This window comes from Pelodiscus sinensis, chromosome 24, assembly GCF_052426305.1.
Source record: "Pelodiscus sinensis isolate ZL-2025 chromosome 24, ASM5242630v1, whole genome shotgun sequence".
Lineage (NCBI taxonomy): Eukaryota > Metazoa > Chordata > Testudines > Trionychidae > Pelodiscus > Pelodiscus sinensis.
In genome coordinates, this window is record NC_143075.1 from 16,150,291 (window position 1) to 16,174,158 (window position 23,868).

The 23,868-nt window shown below is 49.4% G+C and overlaps 1 protein-coding gene across 7 annotated transcripts in view; it reads right to left on the bottom strand.

The window, feature by feature from the left end:
- Nucleotides 1-23,868, bottom strand: part of KAZN (kazrin, periplakin interacting protein) — an 844,711-nt gene that overhangs the window by 15,901 nt on the left and 804,942 nt on the right. For all 7 annotated transcript variants that reach the window (XM_075906495.2, XM_075906499.2, XM_075906496.2 and 4 more), the window contains 5 exons: nucleotides 9,852-10,057; nucleotides 8,788-8,906; nucleotides 6,083-6,314; nucleotides 3,837-3,938; nucleotides 3,084-3,250 (listed from right to left, as the gene is read on the bottom strand). In XM_075906495.2, coding sequence (XP_075762610.2) covers nucleotides 3,084-3,250; nucleotides 3,837-3,938; nucleotides 6,083-6,314; nucleotides 8,788-8,906; nucleotides 9,852-10,057 — 826 coding nt within the window. The remainder of the gene's footprint in view (nucleotides 1-3,083; nucleotides 3,251-3,836; nucleotides 3,939-6,082; nucleotides 6,315-8,787; nucleotides 8,907-9,851; nucleotides 10,058-23,868) is intronic.

The following is a 23,868-nucleotide window of genomic DNA, read 5'->3' on the forward strand; positions in this document are numbered from 1 at the left end:
CTTTACAGATGTGCAAATGGAGGCACAGTCAAGTTAAATGACCTGCCGGAGGTAACAGAATGAGTCAGTGGCACAGCCAGGATAAAGCACCCTGGAGTCCTGACTCCCATTTCTCCTGCTGTCTCCACTGGAACATACTCCTTGCCTATATGTTTTAATTCGTTACTGAAACATAACAAACATACATTTCACCAAGACACGTTAACAAGATTGCTTGGAAATAGCATAAGCAGCTTCATTACGATTTCACTATTATGAACATATGAACGGCCGTACTGGGTCAGACCAAAGGTCCATCTAGCCCAGTATCCTGTCTGCCAACAGTGGCCTATGCCAGATGCTCCAGAGGGAGTGAACAGAACAGGGAGTCATCAAGTCATCCCTCTCCTGTCACCCATTCCCAGCCTCTGACAAACAGGCTAGGGACACTATTCCTACCCTTCCTTGCTAATAGCCATTGATGGACCTAACCTCCACGAATTTATCTAGTTCTTTCTTGAACCCTGGTAAAATCCTAGTCTTCACAACCTGCTCTGGCAAGGAGTTCCACAGGACAACCACGTGCTGCTTGAAGAAAAACTTTCTCTTGTTTGTTTTAAACCTGCTACATATTAAAATTATGAACAAATGTTAAATAAACATCATTAAAAGAACAGCACACAATGATGTTTAGTTCCCAAAAACATGAAAATTGGCTACTAACACTGATGAAAGGATAACTTATTCCTCTTACATTTACCAAACCCAACATGTATTTTCCTCCTATCAGGTCAGTACTGTCCCTGGTTCCTACACTCCGCTATGGACAATTCCTTCTGCTGCTTGGGTGCAAAAGCTAGAAAAGCAGCTGGAATGTGCTGGCCGCTGTAGACAATCAATAACTTCTGTGCTCCCAAATAGGAGAGGTACCAGGTAATGCTTCAAGTATCAGAAGGGTCGCCGTGTTAGTCTGAATCTGCAAAAGCAATGAGGAGTCCTATGGCACCTTATAAACTAACAGATTTAGAGCATAAGCTGTTGTGGGCAAAGACCCACTTTGTCAGATGCAGGTCATGCTGTGACCCCTGGCTTGCCTATGGCATTAGGGGGCTCAGGGTGGATAGAAATGTGACACCCCATGCACACAGGTGCTTATATCCTACCGGATGCCTCTGTGCAAGGTCAGGTTGCCTGCCCCTGCTTCATCCTCGGGGATCCCCATCCATTCACCCTGCTTTTGGCAATCACTCATGTGGGGACAGAATCCAGGCCATGTGGTACAGTTGCCTGTGAAATATGGAATATCTGTCGCCTCTCTCCCCAGCTCAACCATCAGCCTGCCTGAGGTGCTTGACAGCATCAATGAGGAGGGATGCCAAGGTTTCCTCCAAAGTCATTGGTCAGGACTCGGCGTAGGAGCCATCTCTTCTTTCCCATTGGGCAGGCAGCACTCAGCAGAATTAGGCAGTGAAAAGGAACCGGGGAAAGGATGGGTGACTTCCTCTTTTGGTCCATACATAAATCAACACTCAACCGCAGTTGATTGAGACTAGGGTGTATACCTGGCAAAATTATCCCCTTACTCCTCATGGGGTGAAAGCTCCTACACACAGCTATCAATTTCAGTTCCATAACAAAGGTGGGACAAGCGGGGTGCTCGTCCTGGGCACATCATCATCAGGGGCGCAAAGACGCAATACGTTAAAATAATAAGCTGCAAAAGTAAAGAGTGTGACATGGGCTAACCTAAGCCCCAGTTTACACGAGCCTGTTCCGAGGCCTGATGCAGCGAAACAGGAGTGCTGAAAGACTCTGTAAAATTCTTTTGTCATTTATTATATGTTCTTTTATGTATATTATTGTTTGTTAAGGATCATATTTTATTTATCGACTTTTTTTTAATTGTCTATGTAAAATATATTCCTAATATTATTGAAAATATATTTGTTATATTACTGTACTAATTCATAATTGATTTTTCTTGAAGTAAAGATAAATAAAAATTAGCAAACTAGAGACATTTTTTAATTTGGAGAGGAGGGGGCACATAATTCATATTTATACCCCAAGCACAAAAATACCTAGTTATGACGCTGCACCACTTAAAATCCTTTTACGCCTCCAGAGTTTAGCTGTGACTTGGGCAATCTGTGTATGATGGTAAATGAAATCTACGTGCTGGAGTTTTCTGCTGGCCTTTTGCACATGGGTAAATTTCATCAGATGTCCCCCCTCATCAGACGTCTCCCTTCCTGCCTACTACAGTAGGACTCTCTGCAGAGGCTGCGTACACAAATACACCTTCTTGAGAATCTGTTCTACTGGGAAAGGGCCACATGATGGTTTGTGCTTGAGAGGGGTGTTGACTTTCTGGCTCTTCTAGTTTGTTAGAGGGTTTCTGTTTCCATGGCTGTTAAGATTTACTGCCTGGAGAATACCGGCTCTTTGAACAGGTCTGTTCTTTTGGCAGGCAGTCAGGTCAGCAGCCGCCTCTCCGTGCTTTGAACGTCCTTCCTCCTTCTTAACTTCAGTGTGACACAGGAAATACAACGGGACACTCCCCTTTCCTGCAGGGTTGTCCCCAGCACTCACTCCGTTTTGGGACAGTGGGACCTGTTCCTGAGCTGCTGGAAGGATCCGGCCGCAGATGTCTCACGTACCACGGGCATGCTGTTTGAAGTCAAGGGAAGGTATCCCGCTGACTTCACTTGGATGGGTTCTGAATCTGGCCCAGCCACGTGCTTGCTGGTTAACAAAGAGTCCATGCCCAGGCTGCTTCTGCAGCTGCTTTTGCATCAGAAAGCTGGAGCAGCCCCTATGGTTGCTGCTCCCTCTGTGTGCAGGGATAGCTACTTCCCAGATCCACTAGCCCTGCCCCAATCGCCTTTCCTAGTCCCACCCCTTCCCACAAAACCTCACTGCATCTGCAGAGAAGAGCACCATGGCAACGGGGGAGGGAGAGAGGGCTGCAAACTCCCTGGCCGTATTGAGGGATCCCGTCCCTCACATCCCAATGACAGCACCATCCCCAGCGAGTCCACGAGACGAGAACAACCAACCTCCCCCGCCAACAGCTACTGAGCGAATGCTGCAAAGGGCCTCACTTGTCTGGGTTAACGATGGCGTTCATCTCCTCTGCAAGATGCCTCCTCAAGATGTGCTTGCCGCTCGGGATGCCCAGAGCCGTGGCCATGGCTTCCGCATTGAACGTGGGCTCCAGCATTAGCACAGCCCCATGCACGCCGCTGTTCGTCAGGTTGTCCGCGTACTCCTGAAAGCAACCACCAGAGCACGGATTTACCCAACAAGAAAGGACACGTCTGCCCCCTCCCTTGATGGTAGATGCTAGGATGTCAGCAGATGCCGTCTGTGGCAGCAAATAACTTGACATGGCTTTCTCTATCCTGTATGACCGTCATGTTCCAGGGACCACATTCATAGTGCTATTGGTATATCTCATCATTCTGACACCCACTTGAGATCTGAGACCAGGTCGACACTGGGGGAGAAATTCGACTTAAAATATACAACTCCAGCTCTGAGAATTACATAGCTGGAATTGGTGTGCCTTAAACTGAATTTCTGGGGTGACCCCATGGCAAGAGGTCAACGGGAGAAACTCTCCCCTTGACTTCTCTTATTCCTCACAACTCCGTGGAGTACTGGGGTCAACAGGGCACTCTCAGCATTTGATTTAGCATGTCCTTACTAGACCCGCTAAATCAAATAGCTGAAAATCAATCTCCGGAGCTTTGATCTCCAGGCCTGAGTGACGAAGACTGAACCCTGCCCAGGCAGACTCTTCTCCTCCCTATTACATCTCTCTTGGCACCCACTTCCTCACAAGCAGCACCTACCTTCAGGTCAATGTCCCGCACCCACTTGAGCACCCGTTGATTTGTCCAGACAAGCGGATCGACGTTCTGAGTCTCGCAGCGAGCCCTCCTCTCTTGCAGAACCTGCACACGTGGACATTAGTTATTGTCAGTAAAACAGGCCCTGTCATCTCTTCTTCAGATCCCTCCTAAGGAATCTGTTCTTCCACAAAGACCACAGCAATGCCCTCTTCTGCCTTTGGAGAGCCTAAGATCCAGAAGTCCCTTCTCCTGGGATCTTAGATGGTCAGACAGCAGCAAGGGCCAATAAAAAATCAAGGCCATCCTAACCCATATGCAAAATACGCAGTTGGGAAGGGCACCTGAAAATGTGGGGCATCCCTGGGTCTCAATGTCCACCCGCCTGCCTCTTCCTATCCCTCTTCTGTGGCTCTGCTTCCTCTGGAGAGGTTCTAGTTCACTTTAAGTGAAAAAGCAGGCCAGAGCCATGAGCAGAGCACTGAACCCGTGAAACAGCCAGTCAAGCGGGAATGAAGCCATTTCACAGGCATTTGCCAACCCCGGGTGCAGACTGGCAGGTTCTGAATTTCCTGTGTTGGTCTACAGGGCCTTAGTTTAAAATGCGTTTTAAAAATATTTCAATAGTGTGTTGCTGAAGATGGTAAAAATCGTCCCCACTCCAGCTGCCTTTGGGCATAGGAGTACCAGTTTAATAGCACTGCATAGGGCTCCATAAATCCTAAGGATGGCCCTGTGAGAAATGGTTCAAACAGGAGGGATCGCTTCTCACGAGACAAGGTGAGTGTGGCAATACAGCTGATTGGACCCACACTTGTTGATGAATGAGCTGAGCTTTCCAGCTTACACAAAGCTCTTCTTCAAGATCTATGTAGGCCCAACAGCTGGTCTCTTTCACCAATAGAAGTTAGTCCAATAAGAGACCTGGCCTCCTTTCTGACGGTACGCACTGGTACAGTGTACCGTCACCTTTTTGGGGGAACACACACTGCTTTTCTCTGGCATAGCCCCCAGCCATGGGAGCACTCACACCACGCCACACGGAAGCCCACTAGGGATACGTGGCAATTAAAGGGGCCGCGACCGCATTTCGGCCATTTTTTTTTTGCTTGACAAGTTTTCCCCAGCCCTTTTGTTTTTTTGCTTGACAGGTTTTCCCTGGCCATTTCTTTGTTTTTGTTTTTGCTCAACAAAACCATTAGCAACCCTAGTACCAGCACTTTGCTTTTTTTTTTTTTTTGGTTAAAAAACACCAAAACTGCTCCCCCGCTTTCTTTCTCTAACATCTTGGGATGCCTCTCCTTCTACAACAATTGTAACCAGCTACCTACCTACCTCTCTCTCTAAGAATCCCTTGGTGTTGAGGAAGGAAAATCGGTTAATGTTATCTGAGGAACTGCCACATCTTCCAATGGGGTCCAATGTGGCCCTTTCATTCCCCTCCCTCGCCCAAGCTAAAGGGTTATTTTGTTCCTGCCTTGTGGGATCAGGTGGGGTTACCATAGCTCAGGTTTCCAAAAAGAGGGCCCTGACAGAAGGGAGGGAAAAGCTTGAAAAGGAGGGAGTAGGAGGAGCTGGAGGGAGGTACAGTTGGGGGTGCTGGAGTTGTATGTTACGGGGATGGGTACCTGGGGTCCTGGAACGGATACTTGCAGTGCATAGGAGGAGGGCAGTGTTGCTTCCACGCTCAGATGCAAGCCCAGAACACTCCACCAACCATCAGTCAATGCCTCCCTGCGGAACCCCCCGCCCAGGGACTGGGAGCCCGAGTCATGGATAGGCAGGATCTGGCAGGGGAATGGACCAATCAGATGCAGATGCAGGGAGGGACCAATTAGAAAGTGGTCCAACCAGGGCTTTTTCTGAGCTGCAGTGACTGCTCTGAAAAATCCCAAACATTGCCTGTCATGTGAATGGTTGGGACAGAAGGCAGGGGATCAAGCAAGAGGCACTGCCTGGGAAAACCCCAATGTAGGTGAATGCTGCTCCGGGAAAGATGAGGAGCTCTGAAATCTCCACTCCCTGCCCTTATGGAGCAGTAGGACTATTTCTGTAACACAAGGCCAGGGAGAGACGCGGGCATGCTGTTCCACGTAACGTAATTGATCGGTGAGAGACAGGCACAGGGAATGCAGAGCACTCTGAGAACATGCACTGGTCTGGAGCGCTAGAAAGGCAAATAATTCACCCAGGATGCCAAATATTCTGGAGCAAACCCAACCGCCTGCTTGAACCCTTTCTGGTCTCACCTCTTTGCTGAAGTTGACTTGGAAAAGCAGCTCTATCCCCAGCAATATGCTGACCTGATGGAACTTTTTAGACACGTTAAGGTACTTCTCCAAATCACGTTTCATTAGCGAGTTCAGCATCCTTCCATCCACGAGGTGATTCTGGAAAGCCTGGGAATACTGGGATAGCCCGATATCGTTCAGCCAGGCCTTGGCCACCCAGTGGTGGTCCAGTTCGGAGGCTTTAGACAAGCTGCAGAGTGTACAGAGGACAACCAAAGTGCATGAGGCTGATGGTACCCCATGTTCAAAATCATGCAAACACCTTCCACAAAGGCTGTGCAGGCAGTGGGCCGGATTCTCTGGTCTGCTCCAGTCACTTTGTACCCCTGAGCCTTATGCCAATGGGAAATTCCCTTTATGGAGGAGAACTCCACACTCATATAATGTAGGGATGTGAATGGTTAACCGGTTATCTGGTTAACTGGTAAGCATCATCCTTACCGGGTTATGTTTCCCGGTTATGGTTAACCAGCAGTCGATGTAACCTGCCTCATCGTGGGCAGGGAGTGCTCCAGCCAAACCAGAGCCATCCCTGCCCACAGCAGGGGGCCACTCCTACCCATCCCCCAGCATCCCACCCACCCCTGTTTAAGTGGTTAACTGGTTAAACATAACATTTAAGCAGTTGACCAATTAAATGGGATTTTACATCCCTAGTATGAAGGAGAACGCCACCGATCTCCACGCTGCCCATCCTGTATGTGGCTGAGGGGCCACGTCAGAGAAGGGGTAAGAGCGTGGCAAACGTGAGTTAGGGTCGGGCTTTGGGCAGGTCAAAAACACGGCAGCGACTCACCCCGGTTGCAAGGTCTCTACAGAGATTTCATTGGCTGGAGTCGGATCACTCACAGGCCTAGCGCCAAGCACGTGCTCGACTCTTTTGCTGGATCTGGGTGTAAATTACTGTTGGGATTTGACCTACGCTTTAACATCTACAAGGAAGGGTGGTTTGGCTCCCTACTTTTAGGAACAAAGCAGGAAATGTGCTGACTGGTGCTGGGTTGATTATTGTGTCTTTTCCCCTTTGAAAAAATACCAACCCGGGGTGGGTGCGATTACTCGGGGTTGCCCATCTCCAGTCAGGACTCCCTGCAGTGGCTGCCACAGAAAGGCCAGGCATGTGCCCGCGTTGCTCACCAACTAGCCACAAGATGTCAGCATCGCAGCAGGGAAGACCATTGGTGAGGCACAAAGGAAGGTGTGCGTCTGTCAATGGGACAGGCAAATCTGGAAATGGAGCCTCCATCTCTGCATGTTTCTAATGTCTTCCGTGTGTGGGGTGAGGCAATAACACACGGGGGCGAGTCACAGCACGTGGAGACATGCGTCCATGCTAATCACTGCATGTCTTCACTCATAATGCTACTTAAAACACCACCCATGACAGGTGGGAGACTCAACTCCAAGCATGGTTCTCCTGCGGCTTGCCCTGTATATTTACCCCTCTATAATCCCTTGTGCTTCCTTAGAGACACCTGTCACCTGCAGGCAAAGACTTGGGTTTTGTTCCCTGCAATTAGGCGGGAGTCACCCAGCTGCTGGGGCAGTCGGCACGACATCGTTCAATAGATTAATTCATTAAAGGGTTAACTAGCCCTTCGCTAATCTAACCTCGCCATCCCTATTCCCAGCTCTGAGGTCTATAACAAAGCAGAAACTGAGCAGAAAGGCAGGCTTCAATGCAAAAGAGCCTTTCCAATTTTCGCATTGGTAAGAAAACAAATAATTTACCGGTATTACTAAAGTAAAGCAAGGGCATGTGAAGTGACATTGACTGGGAGAACTGTGCACTCCCTCCACAGCCAATCAAAGTGCTGCTACAGTTCAACCGGTGACCTGGCAAACGTTAGGTACGTAAGAGCAGTGAGCAAAACTACACTCTCCTAGGAAACTGTCTTGGTTATGACAGTCTTGCGGCCCACTGAGATGAAGGCAGCCACTCATGCAACCCACTCACTAGATTAGGTTTTAAATCCTACTCCAGGAAACAGAGAAGATAAATACTAACCGATTGGCAACTATTTGTTTTGCTTTTACCGGGGGATTTGATTTTAGGAAAATCTTGCTCTAGCCTCTGTGCTGAATTGCTAGCCAGCCCCGCTCCCAAATCTCACTGGGGAGTTCATGTTGTGCTTAGTTTTGTGGCTTTAAATGCAGTAGATTTATTTTTTGATCACCCAGGGCAGTTCTGCAGGAGCAGCACCGCACTCTAGAATTGATTAATTAACTGAGCAAAAATGACAGGGAAGTCACTGAAGGAAGTAATTATGCAACACAAAAGTGTCAGTTTTGTTAAAGTGAGTTTTCTCTCACACTAAGAAGAGCAGTAATAATTTCCCCCTGACATGTGGGGTTTTTTAACCTCACACTCTCGCTCGCTTTCTTTCTTCTCCCCGCTGCCCTCAGAAAGTTTACCTGCCTTCTGAGGATAGCATGTAAATGCAAACATGAATACACCTATATGCATGTGCGTGGTGCACACATGCACGTTCACATGCACGCACACACACAAAGTATGCATGCATGCAGGTGGACACGCTCATGAACTTATACGTACAGGTATGTGGATACGTACATGCCCACACAAGCACACGTGGACAGATATGCATGCATGCACGTGGAATGTAGAAAATGTGGTTCTGACACCCACAGGTAGAGCTTACCATTTGCCTGCTTCAGCATCCCTGTAATCCTCTATTGCCAGCCTTAGTTTGCGGCGGTGAAGGGAGCTACATACGCCAAGCCCTGTGGCCAAATCTTCATCGCTCAGACTTAGCAACATCTGCTCTCCAAGAAAAGACAACAATGAATCCCAGCCATTGACTTAGGTCACTCAGATAACAGCCAGGCAGTTTGCTGTGTGAGTACTCAGAAACTATACCCAAAATGCTTTACACTCAGTATTAACTAACAAAACAATAGAGTGGAAGGGAAAAAGTAAGACACAAGACTGGGAACTGGGTCCTGTTCCTGGCTCTGCCACAAACTGTGTGTGTTACCTTGGCCATGACACTTAGTCGTGATCACTTTTTTCATCTGTGAAATGGGCATAATGGTTCCCCCCTACACACACACCCGCACAGAGCTACAGTGAAGATGAATTAACTGATTCATCGTCTAGGGAAGAGCACCACAGAAAAGCCCACCAATGAAAAATAACATAAATAGAGATTAAATAGCAACAGTGGGTGTGGGCAAAGTGGGAAGCTGACCTTTGCAACGAGGTGGAAAACTGTTGTCAATGGCTGAAGCTGTGGTGAAGAAGGCTCTCACCTTAGCAGTGACCAGCCTGCGTGTGGTGGGGGATAACAGAGCGGGATGAGTGGTGCTAGCAACAATCCCCTGCTTTAACGATGGAATTCTCATCCCAACTAAACATTTTTTTCCTCACTGATTAAGTTGGCTGTGAGCAGTATTCCCTGTAAGTTGAGCGCTTGGGCAGCCGCCCGGCTGATTAGTAGAGTGCCACACCCAGAAGCATGTGTTTCTACGGGTGGTGCACATCCACACTTGCCTTGGTGCACATAACAATATTTATTCTGCACATGACTGGATAAAAAATGAGAAGGAACATTGGCTGTGAGTGAAGATGGGCGGGAGCTGGAACACATGGCCCCACTTCTGGCTCTTGAAGCCCCTCGCCTCTCAGAGGGTAGGTTGGGATCATGCACTTTGGGCGGACAGCAGATCGCTACCAACGGCTCAGACACGTAACTGGCTCGCCTACCTTCCCGCTCTTGATGTTCTCAGCGCAGGCTTTGACATACATGGGCATGGCCATGACCACCTCCAGCCATGCCTGCACTGTGCCTGCCTTCCAGTGGGACATGGGCGTGGTGCGGACCAGCTCCACCTGCTGCAGCCGGTCCATCTGTTCCTCCCCTTCTGACAGGCTGAGGCTTAGGCGGGTCGGGCTGGAAAGGCTGTCGGAGTCTGAAACACAAAGCAAAAGGCGGAAATGCTGCTGGGGCTCTAAACACTCCAGCTCCAAAATCTCCCCGGACGGCCCTTGCTCCAGAAACCTGGGTACCTGCTGGAGACATTTCATGACTTAGCCCGATACGAATACATCACTGTTCTTGGAACCTGAGACCCCCAGCATGGCTAGCACTTAGCCTGTACAAAGGCTGCGGGAGTGCCTGCTTTGGCTCTGCTAATATTACCTGTCTTGCAACCATCACCAGCAGGGTGTGAGTCTCAAGCCTTGAGTTCCAAAGCCTTGAGCCACAGCAGTAACTCCAGTAGCAGGCAGCAATAGTAGGCGCTTCCCCTCACATGTCACTAGAAAGGGAAGATGATACATCGCACCACTGCATCCGGATTCCCCGCCCACCAGGCGGTACGGGAAGGAATTAGGTAGCCCTGAGCGGTGATGGTTAGGATTCAAAGCTCTCTCACCGGGTCCCGTCCCTGAGCCACTTCTAAATCAGGGCAGATTACCTTCCTGCCCTCTCGGGGCAATTTTGCCACCATTCCCTGTATGGAAGATGTTGCCCATTCATGTCTCCATGGAGGAGCCAGCCAGTGCACGGGCATACTAACCGTGAACCTTTCCGTCTCCTCTTTAGCTGGAATTACTGCCCGTCAGTCTCCTAAAGAAAGACCTTCTAGAGAACAAGGGTTGACTCTTCAAGGGCTCAGAGGCAGCTGGAGGACAAGGGGGTAACTCAGCCCCATCAGCCACCTGGTTGCTGGACTCACTGGGCATGTCCAGTATCCACAGCCCAGCACTGATGCTGGCTCTCATGCTGGCACCTCCTTAGGTCACGAGAAGGATCGAATGCTTCCCCCAGCTGTTGAAATCCATGGGCGCTGTGGGCGTGCAGCATCTCTCAGCACCAGCCAGCCCCATGGCTGGTCGGCAGCAGTTCTGCCAGGTGAGACGGATGGGGACTTCCCTTTCAGACCTTCCTTATAAGGCTCCAGGCTGCACGGCCCATGCTGCCACCAGCCCCGGTGCCACATCTGGAAGGGGGCCACGGGCAGGGTTGACCACAGTCCCATTGCAGGGAGGGGAGAAGGGGAAAGCCACCGCCTCTGTGGGGTGCTTCTGAACTGCAGGGCCCCAAAGCTGTAGCTGTGTGGCTTGTGAGGATGCCTCCTCTTGCATCCCCATCCCAGTGGAGGGAGCTGTGCTAAGCCCCGGTAGCTCCCCACCTCGCTGCCAGGGGCCCAGCGAACTCCAGATGCTGCCAGCAGCGGCGGATTTAGGGCAGGGTGAGCGGGGCGGCTGCCCTGGGCCCCGCGCTTCCTGAGGCCCCGCGCATGTGTCATGGCGCCACGGCGCATGCGCAGTGTCAAAGGAGGGGCCCCGCAAAATTTCGCTGCCCGGGGCCCCGCGGTGCTGCCCTGGGTCCTGCGGCACTCTCATCCGCCCCTGGCTGCCAGAATGGAAGCCAGGTTTGTGTCTTTGACCAGACAGCCGCTGCCTCTTGCTGTTTGCAGGGACACACCAGGGCTCCTGGAAGGAGAGGAATCACAGCAGCACAGAGCACTAGAACTGGAAGGGACCTCGAGAGGTCACCAAGTCCAGTCCCCTGCCCTGCATTTGCACAGGGAAAGAACTGACGGGTTGGAAGGGAAATGGAAACGCTGCTTCTCGCAGGGAGACATCTCGCCAATAGGCACAGACAGATCACCCCCACGGGGTCACTCACGCAGGCGGCCATCCATCAGGCCGATTACCAGCTACGAAAATGCTCCAGGCTGAGCTGAGCAGGCATTTGGGGGCTCTGAAACCCAAGGCCAGGCTGCAAATTGCATGCACTGGATGGCAGGGAAGGAGTTGATGCTCTTGCATTGATTGGCGAGCTGCTATCTGGCCAGAATCTTAGGCAAAGTGGTTTGATGGGATATACAACAGAGGTGGAGAGATTGGTGCCACGGGGAGGCCCCCGCCCACAGCCGCTTGGCTAGGAACTAGGCCTGCTGCTCAGAAATACCTTCCAAATTAACGCACTGCAATGAAGAGGAGAAAGAACGACCATTACGGGTGACTTCTCTTACCTCTTCCCCACCCCAGGCTCAGCATACCCCTACGTGCTGGGCAAGATGCTGCTGCCAGGTCCCTGGAGAACCTGCTTAGGGTTGCCAGGTGTCTGGTTTTCGCCCAGCCTCTCCGTTATTTGGGTCCCTGTCTGGTAAAAAAAAAAACAGAAAATACCGGACATGTGAAATGTCTGATATTTCCTGTTTCCCTCGGATGGAAGCCTGGTGAGGATAATTTTCCCCTTCAGCATCTGGTGAGGGCGTGGCCATTTAAAGTCACAGTGCCTTTTTTTTTTTTTTCCTCAACAACTTTGGTCTCCCCCCCTTTTTCTCGCAATGGAATGTTTTCCCAGTGTTTTTTTTGCAGGGGTGTTCGGTATTTTTTGTTAAACCATCTGGCAACCCCAAATCCATTATACTATTGTACCTCCACATGCGATGTTTAATTTTCCCCTCCAGCCCTCATCCTGCAAGGCCCAGCACCTGCTGTCTGTCAGCCCGTCAGCAGAGGCTCAGGGAGCCCTCAGACACCCAACTGCACCCCTGCGCCTCCCTGCATGGCCCACACCCTGCACAGAGAGGGAATGCAAACCTCCCCTCCGATCGAATCACCTTGCAGGCCTTCTGGCAGGGATCACGCACGTGTCCATGTGACCTGTACAGAGCTGCCTTTCGGTCATCACCAGTGCATCGTTCCATCTGCAGCGGGAAGCCAAGTGAGCTGAGATTGGGGGCAGAAGCTCTGCAGCGAAGCAGCAGGTGGCTGCAGCGCTGCAGGAGGCATTCACTTTAAAAGAGTGTTCTTTTCCAGGCGCCTTGCTCTGTGATGGGGGACAACAGTTCTCCCCAGTGTTCCGTGTAAGCTGAGCGCTTGGGCGGCTTCCCAGGAGAGATTCAAATGCCATACAGCTGAATAGCAGAGTGCCCATAGCCTCCCCCAGCTGGGTTTCTATTGGGCACATCTGCACATGCCTTGGTGCACAGAACAAAATTTATTCCGTACCTGGGTGAAAAAAAATTAGTGGGAACATTGTTTCCCTCTCTCTCTCTGTGTGATTCTTTACAGTGCACATAGCTTAACTGCATGTCCAGGTGCAGTGTTGTTCCTTGGTGTTCAAATTGGACACGCTCTTTGCCTTTCCTCCAGCTTTCAGCTGGGTCCTCCTTGTCCTTAAAATCGCTTTCTCTGATTCTTTAAGGGTGTTCAATACCTCGCCAAAGGATAGGGGCATATTATAAAGGATTGGTGCATAGGACCGGTACACCACACACAGGGTGGAAGTGGTCAGTGTATTTCCTCACTAGCTATCAGGTGGGCTGTGAGCATGAGCTGTCCACTGATGATGATACACAGGTGTTTGGTGAGAGCACTAACACAGCCAGTGCAGAGGAAATACCTTCTCAGAGCGAGTGCATGGAAAACTCTCAGCTTGGGCCTCCCACTGCTCACATTTGGGTAAGTTTACAGGCTGATGTCTTGGACGTGGTTCTGTAAGCGGGTGGATTCCTGCTCTCCTGCAAAGCTCTGGTAAAGTCAGGGGGCTTCTGCAAGGAGCAGCTGGCAGGTTCTGGGCTCCGGTTTGAATCACAGTGCTTCAATGCCTTTATTGTCTCCTTGGTTCGTTTGTCCTTTAAAAATGGCACAGGGCTGGCAGTATTTGTGTCTGCATGTGCAGAGGTCATTAGACGTGATGTTTTGGCATTCAAAAGGTCACAATGCCAAGAGCATGAGACTTCACGTGAAAATTGTGAACATAAGAGAAAAAGGGCTGCTTTTTCATTGCCTTGTTTTGAAGCCTTTAAGGGAGCATTTCGGTCATAGTTGCAGGCATTTCTGTGAACTTGTGTAGGGAGTGTCTAGCCTTTTTTTTTTTTTTTTTTTTTATAAGCTAAGAGTCTTCTCCAATCATAACAAGGAATCCAGTGACACTCAACAGATCCCGTGAGAGGGGACAACACTGTACCTTTTAGAAAAAAAAGCTTCAGTGCACATTTGCAAAATGAACCAGGTGCTTGCAAAAAAGGAACTAGACTGAGTTCAGTACCTCCTGCAGCACAGATCCAACACCAAAGCAATAGACGAGTACCCCCCCTGAAGTTTGGCAGCATTTCAGGCTAAAGAAATGCATTAAGGCTTTGAGTCTACAGCTATGCATGTGCTTAATTTGTCTCTGGGGTACTGCTCATGTGCTTTGAAACTGAGCATCTGCAAAAATACTTGTAGGATTGTGGATGTTGCTGAAACTGATACTGGTCCAGGCCCTGCAAACAAATTGCCCAGGGAGGCTGTGGAATCTCCATCTCTGGAGATATTTAAGACCTGTTAGATAAATGTCTATCCACAATGGTCTATTCAGTATTTGGTCCTGGACTCGATGACCTCTCAAGGTCCCTTCCAGTCCTAGTATTCTATGATTCTATGATTCTAACACTTGCATGTTTGCATATCTTTAGGCATGTAAAGGTTACATTGATTTCAATGGGTTTAAACTTGACTTACAGCAATAAATTTAAGGATATTTTTAAGTGTATGCAGGATCGGAGTCACAACCTATAATGCTGAATAATGGGAAAGATACCGAGCCACTATTTGTGACTTGATCTGTTTTTTAAATAAAGGGATTTTGGGTTGGGTGTTTTTTTGCAAAATATTTAATGAGAATGTCTTTGTTGTTTGAAGACATTGAGGCTGTGTCTACATTGGCCAGATTTTGCGCAAAAGCAGCTGCTTTTGTGCAAAATCTTGCCAGCTGTCTACACTGGCCGCGAGTTCTTGCACAAGAACACTGACAATCTAATGTAAGATCGTCAGTGTTCTTGCACAAGAACTCTGATGCTCCTGCTCAGGAAAAAGCCCTCTTGCGTAAGTGTTCTTGCGCAAGAGGGCAGTGTAGACAGGACAGGAATTTCTTGCGCAAGAAAGCCCCAATGGCGAAAATGGCCGCCGGAGCTTTCTTGTGCAAGAGAGCATCTAAACTGGCATGAGATGCTCCTGCGCAAAAGCACATGCCAGTGTAGATGCTCTCTTGTGCAAATACTTTAACGCAAGAACTCTTGCATTAAAAGTATTTGCGCAAGAGAGGGCCAATCTAGACACAGCCTGAAACTTTGATCAGGTTTTCATTATAAAGTGGAAAACCATTACCTGTTCTTTACTTGGTTGAAAAACAGATTGATCTATATTTGAGACAAATTCCTCCAATTTTTTCTTCTGTCAAAATTTTGACAAAAAATTCAGACAATTTGGCTTCAGAAAGTTTGACACGTTATTTGCTTTTGTCGTGTGATTTTTGTGGCAGTGGCCCATGGAATGTAGGGTTTCTGTGAATGCGATGAGCTGTTCAGGAAGATGTTTTTGCTACAAGGTGGTAAGTGCCCTGTAATGTGTCCACAGCAATTGTCTTGCATTTGCAGCGCTACTCACAAGATGCTTCCAAGAAAACACTCAGTGCAGTGAGTCTCACATTAAAAGTGCCCTTTAAACAACCTCTCATCAATACCAGTGGTGGCCAAATCCAGTGTGTGTGTGTGGGAGGGGGGAATCTGGCTGATAATGTATTGCTTGTTACATTAATTCAGTCAAGAAATAGAAATAGTTACATATAACTTGACAAATGCATCTCAGATTATGAATTTTATTGGACTTCTTCTAATGAGTCCTCACAAATGAATTATTCAGAGAGTTGGAACATGCCAGTTTAGACCTACATAAGTGGAGCATGGACCTGGTCTTAGATCTCTGCATGGGTGAATTCCACGTAGGGTAGACTACATTCCTCTGCCAGCAGAGGCATGTAAGTTAGACACACCGACATAGTCAATTTAAATATCCCCCCGCTTCATTAAAATAAAAATGGCCACCGCGTTGTGCTGGCTCAGCTGTTTGTCGGCACAACGCAGCAGTCAAGACATGGATCGGTCGGCAAGGAAAGCCTTTGCCAACTGATCCCTTATGCCTTGTGAAATGAGGTTTACAGGATCGGTCAGTAAAGGCTTTCCTTGCCGACCGATCCGCATCTTGACTGCCGCGTTGTGCCGACGATCAGCTGAGCCGGCACAATGCGGCGGCCATTTTTATTTTAATGAAGCGGGGGATATTTAAATCCCCGCTTCATTGACTTTGTCGGTATGTCTAATTTACATGCCTCTGCCGGCTGAGGCATGTAGTCTAGGCATACCCCTAGAGTACACTGGGCATTTAATTCTAAAGAGAAGATTAAAATCACAAACTGCTCATAGGGAGTTTGCAAAAAGGCTAAACTCACAGAATGAGTTACTGCTATTATTCCCTTAGCTCTCCTCCAAGTTCATCTCCATTCAGGCAGCATCTTTATCAGAGCCAGTTACGGTCTCAGAAAGAGGATCGCCTACTCTTTAAAGCACAGCAGTGGGAAGATGTATTTCTTTCTCTGGGATGCCTTTGTATTTTGTTGCCTCTGGGACTGGAAACTAAAAGCAGCAATAGTCTGATCCTGCAAACAATTACACATCAATGTCAATGAGTCTACTTATGTGACTGAAGTTAAACACAAGTGTGCAGCCCTGATCCTGGATTGTGATCCATGTGGGCCCTGTCTGTTCACACAGGTCAAAATGCAGGACCAAGGCAAAAGCTTTTTCAGGACTAAGGATGTTAAACTGTGGTTGACTAGTCGAGTAGTTGATGGAGTTTCCATTGACTACTCAACTTGTCCATAGGCACTTCCAGATTCCTCCTTTGAAATGTACAAGAACCCCTGCTGGGCCTCTTGTACATTTCAAAGGAGGAACTTGGAACTCTGCCGGCAGCCTGGGGCCAGTGGGAAGTCTTGCTACTCTGGTCTGCATGCAGGCGTGCCTGCTTTGAAATGTACAAGAGTCCTTAAAGGGGGCTCTTGTGCATTTCAAAGCCATGGGCCCTGGGCTCCATGCTGCACTGCATGCTGCAGGGAGCCCAGGATCAAATGGGGAGTCCCCAGCTGAACCTGGGCTCCAGGGCGCTTTGGAGTTTTAAAGGAGCAGTTTTAAAGCCACGGATCAGCTGTGCGGAGGCTGCCCCTTTGTAACTCCGCCTTGGGGTTTTCAAAGCGGCAGATTCCTGGTTCAGCTGTACGGTGCTGCTGCTTTGAAGTACTCTTTCTCTCCCACTCCTCTTTGCTGCCTCTATCTGATAGAGGCAGAAAGGGTGGGCGGGAGGCGGGGAATTGACTAGTTCTTAACATCCTTATTCAGGACCAGGGCTGGAAGCGACCGTATAGTGTTTGCTATATTATATGCCAGAAGCTATTATATAGTTTCTGGTCTCACTCACATAAGAGGTAACAGATTTCTTGGGAAAGCAAGAGTCAGGAGAAATTTTTATTCTAAAGAGGCTTTTGATAAGTGCAGAAAAACCATGGAACTTTCCACTGCTTCAGTCAGGAGGTGAGTAGGGCTCAGCCACATTCATGGTCCATTTGGGCCAATTTCATGGTCACAGGACTTTAAAAATTGTAAATGTCATGATTCCAGCTATTTAAATCTGAAATGTCATGTAATCGTAGGGATCCTGTCCCAAATAAGAGTTGTTTGGGGAGGGGCAGGGGGAGAGGAGGAGTGTTGCAAGGCAACCGTGTGTGGGAGGGAGGGTCAGAATACTACTCCCATTCCCAGGGCTTGCCAAGCGGCGGCCAGCCCCACTTGCCAGCCATGCAGTTCTGCGAGCTGCACATGCGCAGATCACGCTATGTATGTGCAGATCGCGCGGCGCCGGCTGTGCCGGCTTGTAATCTACTCGCCCCGGGTGAGTAGATTACATGATTTGTCGAGCCCTGCCCATTACTTCCGGGCTGCCACTGGCGGCATCGCTGCCTTCAGAGCTGGGCAGCTGGAGAACGGTGGCTGCTGGCCAGGAGCCCAGCTCTGAAGGCAGAGCTGCTGCCAGCAGCAGCACATAAGTAAGAATGTCATGGTATGGCATTGCCCCCCGTTATTTCTGTACTGCTGCCTGCAGAGCTGGGCCTTCAGTCAGTAGCCACCTGTGTCTGGCTGCCCAGCTTGGAAGGCAGCAGTACAGAAGCAAGGGGGGCACAGTATGCTATTGCTACCCTTACTTCTGTACTGCTACTGGTAGGGCGCTGCCTTCAGAGCCTACGTCTTCGATCCGGCCCGTGCAGCTGTTCCAGGCCCCGCCCCCTAGCATGTTGCCTGGGAGCCAAAGCCACCTGAGCCCTTTCAACTGCTCCTATTTAAAGGGCTCGCACCTTCCCCATGCCTGTCAGACAATGTGTTGCCTGGCAGCCACAGGGGAAGGGGAAACTCCTTTCAATAGAAGCAGTTGAAAGGAATCTAGCATCCCTGGTTGCCAGGCAACACACTAGCCGCGAGGCTGGGAGCAGCAAGCCCCTTAAATAGCAGGAACTGAAAGGGCTCGCAGCTCCCGTCTCCGGCTAATGGGATGCCTGAGAGCCGCAGGGGAGAGGCGAGCCCTTTCAACTCCTGCTATTTAAAAGGTGCCTCCCCCGCTTCCATCCGAGGCTCCGCCCCTTTTGTCCGAGGCCCCATCTCTTTTGGGGTGGCCCGTGACCCCTTCAAAAATCTTTGAAGTGGTCCCTGCTCAAAAATTATTGCCCACCCCTGCTCCGGCCACTCAGCTCTGAGGGAAGCAGAGAAGTAAGCTGGTAATATCTCAACCCCCCTAAAATAAACTACCAACACCCCTGCAACTCCCTTTTGGGTCAAGCCCCTGAGCTGAGAAACACTGGTCCCCCACTGGAAATCTGCATAGTGTAAGGTAAAAGTGCACACATGACTAGATTTCATGATGGAAGGCCAGATTTCATGGTCCCTTATGTGTTTTTCATGGCTGTTAACATGGGAAGGCCCTCGCTATGAGGTTTGCTCGCAGCAGCCCACAGTCCAGATAAACTTTCTGCTGGCCGATGTGCTGATGGTTAAAGCGTCAGCATGCTGGTGATTTTTAATCATGTAGAGACCTCGAAAGTGAATGTACTGGGTGATGCTTTACTTTTTTTACTCCCTCCCACCTCATTTTTCCAACTCTTTTGAGTAGCGTGACTGCAAAAATAATCTCCAGCTAATAAAACTTTATACAGCTGTCCTCTTAGTCCGTCATCAAAGGACACGTCTACCCAGCAGGGCTAAAGATGAAATAAGCTACGCAACCTGAGCTACAGCAATTGCGTAGCTTAAGTCGAAATAGTTTATTTCGGCTTTTGGTGCTGTCTATGCAGTAGGAAGTCAGAGAGAGCACTCTTCCCCCGACTTCCCTTACCCCTTGTAAAATGAGCGTTACAGGAGTTGGATTAAGAAAGCCTCCCGCTTGACATTATATTGAAATAACAGCTTGCAGTGTAGATGTGGACTATGTTACTTGTTATTCTGAAATAACGCTGCTGTGTAGACATAGCCAAAGGGATCAACTCTAAAAATAATGCTGCTGTATTCTACTGCACGTGCGGGCACCACCTTGCCCTAGCTGTATGAGCAAAAAGGCCCTGATAGGCAGTAATTTATATATTAACAAGCTTTTAAACAGCAAATGTTCTACTGCTGTTCTAATGCGTTGGAGTATCATAACATAAGGTCTTTATTTCTGCTGTCCATCAAGCCCCAAAAGCCAACGGCCTCTAGCTATGACTGCATCCCCAGCGATACAGAGGCAAGGAAGTGCATATGTGCAATAAATATTTTCTTAGGACGCAGAAGATATGCTTGAGTGCCCTAATGAGCATAGAGACTGTCTTGGTAGATGAGACTGTTGGACGGTGTAGTAGCCTAGCATCAGTTCATGTCTCTAAGGTTTTTCTATAGCACGGATCACTAGAGTATGTAAGCCTTGTAGCAGGCCTGGTAGCAATAAGAGGGAGGCCGGGAAGGTGTGGTACCCTTACGGAATGAGGAGGTAACCTAGTGACAGATGATGTGGGAAAAGCTGAAGTACTCAATGCTTTTTTTGCTTCTGTCTTTACAGACAAGGTCGGCTCCCAGGCTAATGCACGGGGCAGCGCAGTATGGGAAGGAGGCGGGCAGCCCTCGATGGAGAAAGAACAAGTTAAGAACTATTTTGAAAAGCTGGACATACACAAATCCATGCGGCCGGGTTTAATGCATCCGAGGGTGCTGAAGGAGTTGGCTGATGTGCTTTCAGGGCCATTATCTTTGAAAATTCATGGCGATCGGGATGTGGGGAAAAGGCAAATGTAGTGCCCATCTTTGAAGAAGGACAATTCAAAGAACTACAGACCAGTCAACCTCCCCTCAGTCCCCGGAAAAATCACGGAGGGGATCCTCAAGGAATCCATTTTGAAGCACTTGGAAGAGGGGAAAGTGATCAGGAATAGTCAATATGGATTCGCCAAGGGCAGGTCATGCCTGACCAACCTGACTGCCTTGTACAACAAGGTAACTGGCTGTGTGGACATGGGGAAGGCAGTGGACGTGTTGTACTTTGACTTCAGCAAAGTTTTTGCTATCTCTCCCAGCAAGTTAAGGAAGTACGGATTGGACTGTAAGGTGGATAGAAAGCTGGTTAGATTGTTGAGCTCAACAGGGAGTGATCAATGGCTCAAGGTCTGGTTAGTGGTCGGTATCAAGCAAAGTGCCCCGGGGATCAGTTCTGGGACTGGTTTTGTTCAACATCTTTATTAATGATCTCGATGAGGGGATGGGTTGTGCATGACACTAAACTGGCGGTTTCCTCTGTGTGGGACAAGGGTGGGGCGGGGGACCTCACATGCTCCCCTGCCCCACAGGGGAGCTGGTGAAGCCTCCTCCTTTGCCAGGGACATGCCCAATCTACCTGAGGCCCCGACTCTTCCGCCAAAGGCCCCGCCCTTTCCGGGGCCAGCCCGCGACTTTTACCAAAATTGGTAAAGTGACCCTCTCCCTACAAAATGTATTGCCCAGATGAATTGGAGGATTAAACTAAAAGAAATCTGATGAGGTTCAACAAGGACAAGTGGAGAGTCCTGCACTTGTGATGGAAGAATCCCAAGCATTGTTACAGGCTGGGGACCAACTGACTAAGCAGCAGTTCTGCCTAAAAGTATCTGGGGATTATAGCGGATGAGAAGCTGGTTATGAGTCAACAGTGCGCCCTTGTAGCCAACAAGGCTAATGGCATATTGGGCTGCATTAGTAGGAGCGTTGTCAGCAGATCTAGGGAAGTGATATTCCTCTTTATTTGGCACTGGTGAGGTCACATCTGGAGCACTGGGTCCAATTCTGGGTCCCCCACTACAGAAAGGATGTGGACGCATTGGAGAAAGTCCAGCCAAGAATAGCAAAAATGATTAAGGGACTGGAGCTCATGACTTATGAGGAGAGGCTGAGGAATTTGGGCTTGTTTAGTCTACGTAAGAGAAGAGCGAGGAGGGATTTGATAGAAGCTTTCAACTACTGCAAGGGAGGCTCCAAAGAGGATGGAGAGAGACTGTTCTCAGTGGTGACAGCTGGCAGAATGAGGAGCAATGGTCTCAAGTTGCAGTGGGGACAGTCTAGGTTGGATATTAGGGAAAACTGTTTCACTAGGAGGGTGAGGCACTGGAATGGGTTCCCTAGGGAGGTGGTGGAGTCTCCTTCCCTTGAGGTGTTTAAGTCCTGGCTTGACAAAGCTCTGGCTGGGATGAGTTAGTTGGGATGAGTCCTGCTTTGGACCTGAGGTCTCTTGCAACCCTAGGAGTCTATGATTCTATCCCATGCTTTTGGGGAGTGCTTTTGCCTTCTGCAAGAGGGTGGTTTCCCCTCTGGGATCTTCTGTGTGTTGCTTTTGCTGGCAGTGCCGCTGTTGTTCCTTGCAAAATAAAGTAGCTCTGCTGATACCACACCTCGTAGCTCTTCATCCAAGGCTGCTCTTTTTTGCTGTTCGCCTGCTACCTTGCATGATCAACGCACCCTCTATTCAGTCGCTGTCATTGATACTTAACTCCTTTTCTATACCAGAAGCAACATTTCCTGTAAACTTTTCCATCCGGGTACAGATTTTTTCCATCCATGTGCAGAATAAATATTATGTGCACTGAGGCATGTGCAGATGTGCACCACCAGGAGAAACAAACCAACACACAAAAACCCAGCTGCGGGCACCCTGCTAATCAACCGGGCAGCACTGGAATCTCTCCTGTGTGGCCATAGAAGTGCACAATTTACAGGGAACACGGACCAGAAGTCACGGCGTTTCCCAGGTTGTGTCTGTTGCTCAGTCTCATGACCCCTGCGGGATTCGTTTCTTGAGCAACCAACGTGGTATCCCCCATGGAGCGGCAATGAGAACGAGCACTGGGCACTAATTATTCTGTGATTGAGTTTAAGAGATGGGTTCCTTTGCTAGTAGGCGTGAGCCTAATCCACCTCCAAAGTCCCAGAGCCATCGGAGACCCCGGGTTATGGTTTTCTCCCTTGTAGAGATGGACGCCACCTTTAAGAGCAGGTCAGCTAGACATCTATCAGGGATGCACTAGACAGTACTAGGTTCTGCCATGAGGGCAGGGGACTGGACTCGATGACTTCTCGAGGTCCCTTCCAATTCTAGTGTTCTATGATTCTATCAATGTCAGACCGGCGGATTGCAACTGGATACTGACATGTCAGAGGTGTTAGGAATACTTGGAGAGACTAGACTAGATAAGGGCTCCAATCCTGAATCTTAATGGCACCGGAGTTCGGATTGGGGGTGCTAAATCAGCCTGCTGGTGGCCATCTTTAACAGTACTGATTGCGTGATTCGATAGGGGAAGCAGACGCTGTGCAGTTTGGAACACGCCACAGCCACATATTACATTGGTTTGCTGCATGCTTCTACTACTGCTGCCCATCCCCTCAGACCATAATGGGTTTATGAGCTGCATTCGACAACAGCACTGTTAGTGATGGAATCCCAGGGGTCTCACTAGCTTGGTCCCAGGAGCAGCAGTGCTGGAGCAATGCCCTTGCACACTGTTGTACCAACTGGTCTACAGGCCTGGCACATCAGAGAGCACTGAGCTCCGTCCTGGTGTGGCCTGGGATCAGTCCATAGTCCCGTTTTCCTCAGGGTCCAAACTAGGGATATAAAGGAGTAGTCAACTATCCGCATCCCCCGTCCCTTGCTGCCTCTGTATCAGAGGCAACAAGGTGGGGGGAAGCTGGCTTAAAAGCCGGTTCCCCCCAGCACGGTCTATGTGGGGCCACCTATCCCCACCCACACTGCTGCCTCTATCAGAGGTGGGGCAGAAGGGCTGCTTCGTGGCAGTAGTCCCTGTGTGCGGGAGATCCCAAATCCCTGATGGAACTCCTGTGCACAGGGGCTGCTGCTGGCTGGGCAGGCAGCCCGGCTCAGTTCCAGCTCGCGCCAGGTGCAGGACAAAACCCCACTGTAGCTCTGCAATTTAAAAGGCAGTAGGAGCCAAAGGGCAGGCTGCCCGGCTCCTACTGCCTTTTAAATTGCCGAGCTGCAGTGGGGTTTGATCTGCACCCGGTGCGAGCTGGAACTAAGCCAGGCTGCCTATCGACTAATCAAAGTCGATACAAATTCTATTGGCTACTCAATTAGTTAAATACCCGCATTTTAACATCCCAGTCCAAACACTCCCAGGAGCCCTGTCATGTTACATCACCTATGGCTCCCTTTGGGCTCTCTGCATATATTCTTTGTTGGTCACCAGTAGAAAAGCTGGTGCACTATTAAACAGTTAATCACTGTGAACTCTCCTGATGAATTCTTGAGATCTCTCTGCCTTTCATTTCAGCAGGATGGGCAGGGCTGTCCTTACCCATACACAAAAGATACAGCTGCGTAG